This window comes from Rhipicephalus sanguineus, chromosome 2 (genome assembly GCF_013339695.2).
Source record: "Rhipicephalus sanguineus isolate Rsan-2018 chromosome 2, BIME_Rsan_1.4, whole genome shotgun sequence".
Classification (NCBI taxonomy): domain Eukaryota; kingdom Metazoa; phylum Arthropoda; class Arachnida; order Ixodida; family Ixodidae; genus Rhipicephalus; species Rhipicephalus sanguineus.
This window is the reverse complement of record NC_051177.1, coordinates 48865364-48878403: the sequence shown is the minus strand read 5'-3', so window position 1 is coordinate 48878403 and position 13040 is coordinate 48865364. Positions and strand designations below refer to the sequence as shown.

The window sequence follows — 13040 nt, the reverse complement described above, 5'->3', positions numbered from 1 at the left end:
CTTTGCTGGCTGCTTCGCATTACATCGATTCCCACAGTGCGTGGGATCTGCCGAATTTTTTTTCTTTTTTTTTTCATCGAGCCTGGTGGCAGACATGTCACTGCCCCGTTGTAAAGGCATAGCATCCATCCATCCTCTCCGATTAGCTGCTGCGCGGGCTGCGCGGGGATGCGCGGGGAGCGAGCGCCTCTCTCATTCTCCTGGATCGTCGCCGTACGTGTCGGATCGTTGGTGGAGCATGGACGATGCGCGGCGGCGGGCGCTCGCTTGGCGGCAGCCAGGCGGATCCCGAGACGGTGCCCGCCAAGGACGCCGCTGCGAAACGGGCTCAACGAGAAGCGGATCCCGAGACCATGATTGCTTCAGGAGCTTCGCCCAAGCTCGGCATCATCCTCCAACGGTTTCGTCTCCATGGGAAAAAAAGAAAAAGAAAAAAATAAACGGCCTCGTGCTAGGACGCTCCGTTTCAAGGATGCTGTAGCGAGGCCGGCAGTCGGGTGAAGAACAACTTTATTGCCGTTTGGTTAGAGCTATATAAAGAGAAGCGTGACGTAACATGTCACGTGATTACAGGTGTTAGGTGACGGCTGCACACCCAGCCGTGCTACATCTTCCTTCAATTGGGAACAAATTAATTATGCCTTTCCGGCTGCGGGTATCGACAGGGCTGGTGGCGAGTTCTGGTGCTTCGGCGTAGCTCTTGAGGAAAGTGGTCTTCTCTGGGGCCATCGTCGCTGTGCGTCGTCCTCTCCCTCAGGTGTTCTCTAGTGCGCCTGAATTCTCGACCATCTTCTGTTCTTATGATTGCTGACCGGGGCGTGTTTGCTGGCCTTAGAAGTACCGCAGGCGACCACGTTCGCTGGAGGGTATGTGGACACTGGCTGGCCTGGAGAAAGGGGCGGTAGATCGTTTGTTCCACGGTTGTAATACACCTTCTGGCTTTGACGGATCTCCTGGAGCCTGCTGTGAACGGCTTTGCTTGGAACTGCCTCTGGTTCCAGGTGGCTGGTTGGTACAGGCAATAGGGTCCTGGTCTGCCGTCCCATGAGTCTCTGCACAGGGGACCTCAGAACATCATCTCTGGGGATGTTGCGCCATTCTAGCAACGCCATATAAAAATCAACCCTGCTGCGTGAACATTTCTTTAGAAGCTTTTTTGCCTCTTGTACGGCTCTTTCAGTCATACCATTGGAGCGGGGATGATAAGGGCTTGTCGTAATATGGGTAACGCCTAGTTGTTGCAGGAACTCTTTGAAAAGCTGGCTATTGAATTGCGGGCCGTTATCACTGCAGAGCTGCAACGGTAAGCCATGTGTGGCGAACAATTCTGTGCACCATAATGTCAGAGCACTAGCAGTGCTCTGCCGGAGTTCACGGATTTCAAAAAAGAAAGAATAGTAGTCTACCATTATGGCAAATTCCCGGCCCTCATGGAAAAACAGGTCCATGCCAACAAATTCCCAGGGAAGCTTTGGGATGTCGTGGCTATGAAGAGGCATTTTGGCATTCCGCGGTTGATACTTCTGACAGACCCTGCAGTTTTTGCAAAATTGCTCTATCTCGCGCGACATATTTGGCCAGTACATGATGTCTCTAGCCCGCGCCTTCATCTTTTCAACTCCCGGGTGCGCAGCATGTAGCAGCAACATAATTCCGTGTTTCTGTGAAGTTGGTATAACTACCTTGTTGCTGCGAAAAACAAGACCATCCTGTGTGTGCAGTTCCTCTTTGTAGGACCAGTACTGACGAACACTTTCGGGCACCTCTCTCTTTTCAGGCCAGCTTGTTTCGGCGTAACCTCGAAGCTTGACCAGGGCAGGATCGTCATTCGTTGCCGCACGAAGGTCCCTCAGGCGCTGCTGCGAAGCTGAAATGTATTGAAGCACATTCACGTGAAATTGCTCCGTTTCTTCTTGCATGAGCTGTTTGCTGGGAAACCTAGATAAGGCGTCAGCTAGAAAAAGCTCTTTCCCTGGCTTGTAGATCAAGTTAATGGGATATCGCTGCAAAGTCAAACGCATGCGCTGCAGGCGAAGTGGACATTGATGAAGTGGTTTGCTGAATATCGGCACCAACGGGCGGTGATCGGTCTCAACAAGCACAGTTTCTTGGCCGAAGATATAATCATGAAACTTGACGCAACCATGCACAATGGCTAATGTTTCCTTTTCAATTTGAGCATAGCGCTGCTGTGCCTCTGTTAGTGAACGTGACGAGAATGCGACGGGACGGCCGTCTTGAATAAGCACAGCGCCAACGCCCATTTGACTGGCATCAACTGATAGGACGACTGGCTTATTTGCGTCGAAGAAAGCAAGAACTGGTGCATTTGCTAAGCTTTCACGCAACGTTTCATAACCCCGTTGCTGAGCGTCAGTCCAAACCCACGCAATGTCTTTGTGCAACAATGTTCTTAGGGGGGCAGTCACGTCGGACATGTTAGGAATGAAACGTTGTACATGATTCATCATGCCTAAAAAGACTTGGAGTTCCTTACAATTCTTTGGCTCTTCCATTTCCAGTATGTCCTTCACTCGACCTGGGTCCAGGCGGAGGCCTTCAGTGCTAAGAATGTGCCCGAGGTAGCGGACTTCAGGCTGCAAAAAAGTGCATTTCTTTAGATTAAGCTTGAGGTTGTTTTCGCGACAGCGTAATAACAAAAGTGACAGGTTGTGGTCGTGCTCCTCTTTTGTGCGGCCCCAAAGCAGTATGTCGTCCATTATCACGACTACGCACGGCAAGCCTTCCAGAATGCGATGCATAGCTGCTTGAAAGATTTCTGGAGCTGACGCGATGCCGAAGGGCATTCGAAGAAACCGATAGCGCCCATACGGCGTGCTCATCGTGCAGAGTTTTGAGCTTGATTCTGTTAGCTTAATTTGCCAGAAACCTGACGCTGCGTCGAGTGTTGAGAAGTACCTGGCACCAGATATCTGTGAGGCTGCGTCTTCTAGGGTCGGCATTGGGTAACGTTCCCGCAGCAGCACTTTGTTTAGCGCCGTAGGATCCAGGCAAATTCTAACCTTGTCCTTCTTAACGACTGTAACCATATGGCTAGACCACTCGGTTGGCTCCGTTACCTTTGTTATGACGCCTTGGGTTTCCATGCGCTGCAGCTCGGCCTTGACCTTGTCCTGAAGAGCCACGGGGACTCTCCTCGCTGGAACGACGACGCCCACTGCGCCTGGCTTGAGCTTCATGTCGTACTCGAAGTCTTTTAGCTGCCCGAGTCCTTCGAAGACGTCTGCAAAAGGTTGCACTGGCGGGTAGAGTTCTTGCTGTATGTCTCGCATACGGTAGATGAAGCCAAGACTTTCAGCTGCTGCACCACTCAAAGTGGCAGGGACGTCTTCTTCGACAATAAAAAACATTTGTTCTTTGGTTCTGGCATTGGCCGAAAGTGTCAAGTGAACTTGCGCATGCGCGGCTGTTGTGTGCCCAAAAAATGCTGTGAGCTTAACATTGCAAGCTTGCTGACGTTTATCTGGCAGTTTTGCAACATCGCTTCTTGAAATGACACAACAGTTGGCGCCAGTATCTAGCTTGCATGTGATGGGATGGCCCTCAATGTACACAGTTGCGCTCCAGTCATCAGTAGCTATTGCACCGACAGTCAACGTTTGTAAAAAAAAATCTGTGTCTTCTGCTCGTAGCTCTCGCATTTGTTGGCTGACGTTCCGCGGCTACCTGCATACTATAGCGAAATGGTTCAGCCGTCCGCACTTTCGGCAGGTTTTTCCTCTTGCTGGACACATGTCACTGCGATGCATTTGAGCCCCACATTTGTAACAAACATTTTTTTCTCTTGCGACTGCGTTTACAAAGGTGCCTTCACTGGATCCTGTTGCTCCACTTATCTCTCGAAAATGCTCTTTGCCTTGTTCATGCCCACGGCATATGTCGACAGTCTTTTCGTACGTCGGGTTTTCGGCTATCAGCCTTTGCTGCAGGCTCTTATCCGTTGTGCCCAAAATGATTCGGCTGCGCAACATGCGGTCTTCAAGATTCCCAAATTCACAGTTCTTCGCTAACACACGCAGTTCTGTTAGCCACTCGTTAAACGTTTCGCCTGCCTTTTGGTTTCTTGAACCAAATAGAAATTCTTGAAATGTTAAGTTGGTTGCGGGCCTGTAGTGCTCCTTAAATTTCTTAATTAGAACTTTTCTGTCTTCATTTCTGTCTTCCGCCTCCTCGAACTTGAAGGTACTGTGTGCCTTTCGAGCTTCTTCGCCTATGGTGACTAGCAACGTGGCTGCTTGAACATCCTTTGGCTGATCGTTCAATCTTGTAGCGGTGGAAAAGAGCAGAAACTCACTTTTCCAAGTTTTCCAGGCAACCCAAGGGTCCTGTGACATCTCCATGGGCTTCGGGGGCGGTAGTAGTGCGGACGCCATCGACGCATCCGCTGGGTTTCGCTGCCACCATGTAGCGAGGCCGGCAGTCGGGTGAAGAACAACTTTATTGCCGTTTGGTTAGAGCTATATAAAGAGAAGCGTGACGTAACATGTCACGTGATTACAGGTGTTAGGTGACGGCTGCACACCCAGCCGTGCTACAGATGCCGATTCTAAATTTAATAGATGTTCTCGACGCAGCTCCTCGTATGCGCTCAGCGTAAGCTACGAAGCTACGATGCTATCAACCGTCTATCAACCAGACTCTAAATTTAATAGACGTTCTTCTCCAGAATCCGCTCTACAGGTTCAGGAACATTCGCTTCAGCCCACAGACTTTCGAACGTTTCTCGAACGAATGTATGTACATTCGTTCGAGAAATATATATATATATATATATATATATATATATATATATATATATATATATATATATATATATATATATATATATATATATATATATATATATATGCCTGGAATTTATGTGAGATGAGTGTCTGAGTCATGCAGCTACTGTGTTTCTTTATGTTTAGTGTGTTAAAGCAGATAGGTAGACTTAAGTCTTGTGGCAAGAATTATACCTACAGCGAGACAACCAAGAAACTAGAGTTTACTTCCGGTGATTCGTGTGGATCCAGGGCTTATTTCTAAGCTTCGTGTAAGACAAATATATCTTTCCCGCCGGGGGGAAATTCGTCTCCTTCAAGGGACGCCTGTCGTGTTGAGAGCCGCTCCCGCATCATCCCAGCAGTAAGCAGTGTCTGAGCCGGCAGCTCGCAGATCCGAATAACATCGGATTTCCTATGCAACGCTCTGCCATGGGACTATCGAAGGAAGGAGGAGGAGGAGGAGAGGTTGAGGGAAGGAAAAGGCGCAACTTATGCAACCCTAATTGGGAGCACGGCTCAGCGCCTGTAGGGGAAAGGGGGATAAAGATGATAAGAGGGAGGAGAGGAGAGGAGGAGCGCTGTCCATGACCGAGGACGCGGCGGGCGGCTACTATAGCCGGTTGGCCAGTCCAGCGTCCTCAAGGAAGCGAAGGACCACCTTGTAAACCTGGGTGTGGTGCTGTGCAGGGAATAAGAAGTCCCTCCGTGTACTATCGAAAGAACAACGCCGGTAAAGTGGGGACACTTTCGTCCCACTCTCTTGCTCTGCTGTAAGGAGTCTCTCTTCTCGCTCTGGCTTGTTCGCGGTAAGAAAACAGAAGCCGCGAATACTACAGGTTTCTTTTACTTCAGCTGAATCAACTGCAGCGTACAGTACACACTGCGTATCAATAATATATATGCAGGGTGTCCCACCTAACTAGAACCAAATATAAATATTTTTAAGTGGTTAACCGTGAAGAGGGACGAAACTTGTTGGAAAACGATTTACGTCGCATGATACGCCGCTGTCTTCCGAAACAACAAGTGAATCGTCTCAACACTTCCGCGCCACTCACCATGATCACCTTGTTAAGAATCCCCAAAGCCTAATCATAGTTCCCAAAGGGCGATCCTTCGCCAGCCTCTATACGCTCCCGCGCGAACACATGTACGCGAAGCCCTGTATTGCGGATCAGCGCAGTTCAAGCGTTGTTAGATTCGAGGGTAGTGCCACGCAGCCGTCAGAATGTAGTTTACGGATGAAGAGAGCGGACACGATTGGCTGGTTCCCGTGTAAAGGTACAAATAACGTGCGCACTCGAGAACGCAGTCGATGGCGTTATGCCGACCCGCCTGCCGCCTGCCGATAAGCGACTGTTGCTGTGAGGGCGCCGCTTGTATTTTCAGCGCATTCGCAAATGTTGTTCGTAATGCGCTTGCAGCGTTGCCGAAAGCCTCGTAGAGGGCCCAAAAGGGGTCAGCGAGCTCAGCGTGCAGGTAGCTTGTGCTCACATGAAGCATGAAGTGATGCACCGGGCCCCTCTGCATTCCAAACCTCTCATTTCACGAGCATCAACGGCATTTAGGTTGCGCGAGCCGATATGAGGCAGCGCGTTCTAGAATACAATGTTCGACCGTACGGAGCTCGAAAAACGGGGATTCTATGTAAACAAGACAAAGGAATAATGGGAGCGTTGTGCCATAAGGGCGACAATCGTCGTCTTTATATTTTACGTATTTTATTTTTTCTTTATTTTTCCGCGGAGTAGAGATGCCGTGAATTTTAAGATGCCTATTCGAAGGCAGCGTACCTTCACATTTCTTTTAAATGCAGTAAGGTAGCATGTCATTCGCATACACATTTGCGGGAAGGCTGTGGACAAAAGCTGCCCGTGCTAAAGTATGAAAGCAGATTGACAGGTTCTGCACAATGGAACCGGCGACAGCATGCAGTCGTGCGACTGACACTCGTCAACATATATAGGGGCACATATCAGCTAGATCGCAAGAAAAGAAACTTAACAAAGCGCACATTTGAGCTAACTCGCGCTCATCAAAGGGAAACAAAGTTAGGCAGAAGGTCCCCACCTGGGGAATACAAACAGAAAGTAGTGTCCTTGCTTCTCATTGAAGAGACAAAGAAGTAAGCTGAGAGCTCGTGACAAAAGAGCGCTCTCTCTCTGCAAAAACTAGTGCGGCCAAACAGAACATTCACTCTGCGGAAGCGCGCTTTTAATGCATGAAAAAAAAATTCCGCAAGAGTCAAGAATTGCGAAAACATATTAGAGCAGTTTATACGGCAGTTCGTGGTGCGTGGAAGATGCCCTTGACATTAATCTTGTTGCAATTTGCGTTGTAACCTCGTGTATACATGTATTGCGGAGAGTCCACAAGCGAGTGCAAGTGAAGTGCAAGTGAAGTGCAAGTGAAGTGCAAGTGACTGCGCTATATTGCTAACTTTGTGCGTCCTCACACACAATAAGATAGTTTGAACTTGTATCTCAACTAAGTGTTAATGCGCGTCAACCTATTCTTTTTTGTATTCGTCTGTTTGCTACAGCCGGTGAATATTTGTTAACCGACTTTGCCATTGATATTTATATATTTATGCTTTATAATAAAGAAATAATTTCGGGAAAAGATCGAGGCTAGAAGCGAAGATTCGTGAACAAAAAATGTAACCGGCGCCATAGTTTCGACAAGTAGACTTGTTGCCCTGGCAACGACAGGCCTTCTTGCCGAAACGCTGCTGCAAACGACATTCCCTGTACGATGATTTTCTCATTACTGGGGAATCGACATATGGTGATTATGGTATGCTGTTTATTGGGCTTACAGAAGCGATCATATCCTGCAAGAATTTCCCAACCATTGCGATTACGTATATACCTTCCAGGCAGGACGACTAGCCGCTGAGAGTCCGAGCTCACGAATCACGTCACACGCGTTATAACTGTCTCGGTCCATTTCGTCTTGGTACTTATCCGCAGGATCGGCACGCCGGATATAAGTTGCACCGACTGGGTAGATAAATGCAATGCTGTACACAAGAAGCCTGAGGTAATCTTTTCGCCTAGGAAGCACCGCCGATTTGACGTTAGATGTAAACGTGACTTATTTGTTGCATACATCGTACCATCCATCGTACCCGCTGCACGCAATTGTCACCACACCTGTCAGTCGCAGCAGGTCGCACGCCCACGTACCCAAACTACTCACTTCTCTGCCTCGTTCATTCCACGAACTGCCAAAGACTGGAAAGGCTTTCCTGCTGACATTGCCGCCATTACCAGCCCGTCCTTGTTTCAACATGATGTAATTAATCAATATGAAATTAACTAATGTGTAAACAATGTGAAAAATTGTAAACGCAACCCTTATGTGATCAAGACGCGCTCAAGACGCGCTGACGAGCATGGGATCACTACGTCAGGCGAAGGCAGCGCCACTTTAATGCATACTACTAACGTAGGCCTATATGTACATTTTTATGGAGTAATGCTTTTTAATATAAAGAAACGAACAATATTTCAATACTAACAAAAAAAAAAACGTCGACCGTGTACAGCAATCAACCTCCACGTGGCCGGGTACATCGGATCGTTCATGTTTTTGGCGCCAGAGGCGCCACAGGCCATTTTCCGCGACTTTCAATTAAGAAATAAAAACAAATTCACCTCTCACGAAAGAAATAGGGTTTGCTTGAGTCAATGCGACGGACAATCTTTCCATCAGTGGAGTCATCTCATTTCATGTTCTGGGCAGTTGTCGGCCCCTTTAAGGTAGTAAATAAACTGAACTGAACCGAACGGAACTGGACGTGAAATGCACATTACCGGTGTGGGATTGACTGAAAAGTCGCACCAAACAACGAACGTTGAAAAGGAGACATAAAAAACGCTTTATTTACTAAACTGAAGATAGTTGGGCTGGTCGGTAAAGATGCGTATTTAATTACAGCGCGATAGAAACGAAATACTGATTAAGGAATGCACAGCACGATCTCCGAGTACTGGAAAGCCATAGCTAGCTGGGCGAGACGGTACGGATGCATATTTACTCGCAGCTCGAAACACAGGGCATTCTTGAAGTAACTATGCTTGTGGCCACGTATGTTTGTTGCAATGAGAATATTCGGGTACTATTTGTCCTTTGACCTCGCAGCTTCGCAGAGAACCTTGTCGTCAACCAAAACACCCTCATAGTTGGTTCAAACTAGATCACGTATAGGCAGAATTTGAGTGGCGCGGAGTAGATGGCGTTCCGGGCCTTGAACAGCGGAAAACACGTTATTTTCTTACGTGCCGAGTTCGCAAATCTCCGGGATGTTAGCCAAATAACGCGGCGCATTCAAATTCGACATACCAGAGATGAGATGCGCTACGAGGAATTACCAGAGCGCAAATACAGGACCAGATCTGGATTGTGTTTGTAGCGACGTCTGTGAATATTCGGAAATTAGAAAGAACTAATTCCACGCCGTATAATTAGCCGAACGATCATCGTTGTTTTGTAGCCAGTATTAATGAAACGTATTATATGCCTGCAACTCGTATGAAGGGCAACCGGACTGAAATGTACCCATTACGCATCAAAAATGCAGGCTCACCCGCGCGTGTGTGTTCTTGTGCCTTATGACCAACATAAAAGCGGCAATAACACTGTGTCTCGTCCCATTGAACAACGTTGCAACACGCGCGGCGGCTTTGGACAGATGTCGATAGCAACGTAGATAATGAAGGCAGGGAGATTATAAACATCATTGCTAATAGGTATAGCCCAGATTAGACTTTTGATGATTCTTCGTTTGTAGAGCTGCATCGTTGGTACCGGTAACGACGGCCTTGATTGGTGGAGCGAGGCGTTCACTCACAGCACTTGGCCCGCTGGGGTTTCGCGTCACCGGCATCCCTCCCTTATGGGACTCCGTTTCGTCATCGCATTAGGGGCTCCTGTGCCGTGTCACCGATTGCTAGATATACGCTTAAGCAACACAAAAGCAACACTGCCTAATGGTTGCGCGTCCGTCTTCATTCCACTAATGTGGCAATAGTATACAGAATCATTGCAAGAGGCAAACTTTGCTTGCGTGCTTACACAGAAGCCCATGCGTCGTGACGTTGTTTTAACTCTCTTTTCTTCGTGCTAAGCTTTCTCTTCTGTTTCCCCTCTTCCTCTATTTTTGCCTGTCCATTAATGACGCAACAAGTGACTGTCGACGACAGCCCTGACACTTTCTTGATTCTGGGAAGTGTCAAAGCGTTGAGCTAGTGCTCCTCTCTCTCTCTGGAAGTTATTATTTTTTTTTTGTAGGCATGTGGATAAACTATTCTGCTCTGCAGTGAAATGGAAAGTTGGGCTAGTTAGAATACTGACATGCTTTATGCAGCGCTGAAAGACAAAGAAACGGAAAAGCACAGGACGAGCGCTGCTCTTTCTCTTTTCTATTCACATTCCGTTCTTCCTAACGCCTTCCCGGGCGCAGCCAATGGGATGGGGGGAGGCGATAGCATTATTCGGGGTTCTCTAACATACATACATACATACATACATACATACATACATACATACATACATACATACATACATACATACATACATACATACATACATACATACATACATACATACATACATACATACATACATACATACATACATACATACATACATACATACATACATACATACATGTGAAGCTCTTGCGCCGGGAACTCTGAAGCTCGGGAGACGTGAGACATTAAGGCCGCTCCATCTTCGAGGCTTTTCAGCAACTGCAGCTGTATGGCGTCTACAAGCACCAACGAATGGAATGTTGGGAGAAGAGAGAGAGAAAGGAAGGTTAAGTGGAAGGCAGGGAGGTTAGCCAGAAGAAAGTTTTTCGGTTTGCTACCCTGCACTGGGGAAAGGGTAAGGGGGATAGAAAGGTAAGGAAGGAGAATGTTGGACACATTACAGCACTGAGTTACTACTAGGCTTTGGGATTGGAAGCTCGTAGGCTTCTGTAATTTTTTGTTTTCGAAACGCCGGACGCTTGGGCATTCTTGACAAACGCATACCTGCATACCTTATTCCCTATGCCTTCTTCGCGCCACCTACATAAGAGAGGCCCACCAGGACTAGAGAAATGCTAAAATGAACTTTCCCGGCTCTTCTTCTGTTTCTTCTTCGAACAGAATTCATTCACGTTCGTGCAGAAGCGCTATGTGGTATGCAGCTAAGTAAACAGGATTAGAATGATATACAGTAGAAACAACCTGGCGAGATTGCTACTGTTAAAGGAGCAGGGACATAAAATTTCAAGCTCGAGATGTGTCCTTGACTCGGTAGCTTGGTATGCAAAAGCTTTTTGAGCGAAGTATGAATTGCGTCTGTCACGTGGAAGTATAACGTATTTCGAGGGCGAACAGCGTACGAAAGCTCAACGGTGCGTTCAGCACCCTGCGACATCGACAGTACTATGACGTGTTCAGCAGGCAATCAGGCCACGCCCCAGGAAATGACGTTGCGCTAGTAACGATTGTAACAATAACGTCAACGATCTCAGTGTTGTCATCGTGGTGCAGACAGTAGCGATGCCTGGCAGTGGCTTCGCTTCGATTATCTGGGTTGGTTGTCTCATGTCCTGCGTCTTTGCCGCGCCGCTTCGAATGATTTGTCGTGTGCTCATCAGCGTGTGATAATTGGGAGTGACGATCTCAATTGCATTAAGTGCCAGCATGTCGTGAAACAGTTGTACGCGACTTACACCAGTGGCGTTTCAAGTACCGCGAGAAGGAATGTCTTTGTCGCGGATAGCCGCTAAGTTGACTTACAAAAGCTTCCAGGTAAAACTCCACATGCAGTTTGCGTCTCTCCACGTCTCCGCGATCCATTGAACGTTGGCCTTACTAGCACCTCCTTAGGCGCTGGCCTTACACACCCAGAAAATGTGCTGTTCTTTGGAGCTTGATGTTGACATAGACGAAAACGCGCCAGCACGGGCACCTAGCTGGGGACGAGACGCGGAGAGCGTCGACAGCGTAGGCGTGTGTTGAGGTGGGGGGGGGGGGGGGGGTGCGATGATAGGAGGAAGAGCCCGGCTTATTGGAAGAATCGGCAGACGCGAAGGGTGTTCTGAGCAGTGCGGACGTATTTCACCTTTCATAAATCGTCGAATAAATCATTTGTTGTTGTCAGTCACCGGACTGGCGCCTGTCCTGTCCACACCGTTTCTTCCTGTTCTGTGTTCTTGCAAGCCAGCATGGCCCAAGCGTGCTTCTCCAGCTGCCTATTCATTCGCTGATCGGACCGGCGTCGATTTCAGAATCGCTTCTTTGCAGAGGATCGAAGCGAGAATCATTCGCGACGTCGCGAATAGCAGCGATTTCCAATACCTCAGTATGTTCTTCATCACTTGTAGACACTGATGACGGCGACGACGATGATGGTGGTGACGAAAACATGACTACACGTGCGGGCCTAGCAGACGAAATTACAGCTTAAACTCGCGTCACCGTTTTGTGTGGCCACGAGAACAGATGGGGTCCTTTCGGGGCGTGACCGCGGGGGGTGCATTGCAGTGGCGCAAAGCGGTGGCTTTGCATCCGTTTGAACCGCGCTCGTTACTGGTCATACTAATCAATATTACTGATATTTATTCATCCCTCCGTGGCATCATCAGTAGTGAATTTTAATTGGGGGTCGAAAACTAGACGGGGGCGCAAAAACGCTACATGCGTAAAGTTGATGTCACTGCTTTAAGGTGTAGAGCGTTGTCGTTGGTGAAATGCTTCTCAATATTTGTACCCGCATTCACTGAGCTACCTGAGCGCCGTGAAGAGAAGCGCACCAAGCGTCTCGGCACGCTGCATTTCACGGAGCAAACTCATCAGGAAACCATCGACGTTGTGGAAAACCCGCCAAGCGCCGGAGCGTTTGCACGCGTGAAATTCTTAAAAGCGTTTTATTCCGCCTGATCAACGCCTCCTCTGGCCTGATAAGGCATGCGCCTGTGGTGTAGTGTTTCGGGCATCGGGCCTAGGTACCAGCATAGTCTTTAAATATTTTTTTAAGGTATTGAAGCACCCTGGTACTAAGAATCAAAGTTCAAGTCCAGCCGTGGGAGCATCTTCATTTGTGTTTATGTTTAGCCTGCGTATATATGCACCGCACTAGCGTCCCAAAGCAACTGTCATAAAGGATCCAGTTCCACGAAACTACCATAACTCCCCCTTCCCGCACCCCCCCCCCCCCCACACACACCGGCCTTCCTTATCACCGCCAGCCGTG

General features: G+C 48.2%; 1 protein-coding gene across 1 annotated transcript in view; it reads right to left on the bottom strand.

Annotated features, from left to right (window-relative positions):
• The window catches only part of LOC125757341 (uncharacterized), a 48130-nt gene extending 44002 nt beyond the window's left edge, over window positions 1-4128 (bottom strand). Inside the window, exons 1-5 of the mRNA XM_049412827.1 lie at window positions 3791-4128; window positions 3081-3759; window positions 2498-2597; window positions 1683-1867; window positions 813-1052 (exon numbers count right to left, since the gene is read on the bottom strand). Coding sequence (XP_049268784.1) covers window positions 813-1052; window positions 1683-1867; window positions 2498-2597; window positions 3081-3662 — 1107 coding nt within the window. The 5' untranslated portion in view covers window positions 3663-3759; window positions 3791-4128. The remainder of the gene's footprint in view (window positions 1-812; window positions 1053-1682; window positions 1868-2497; window positions 2598-3080; window positions 3760-3790) is intronic.
• Window positions 4129-13040: the final 8912 nt, after the last annotated feature.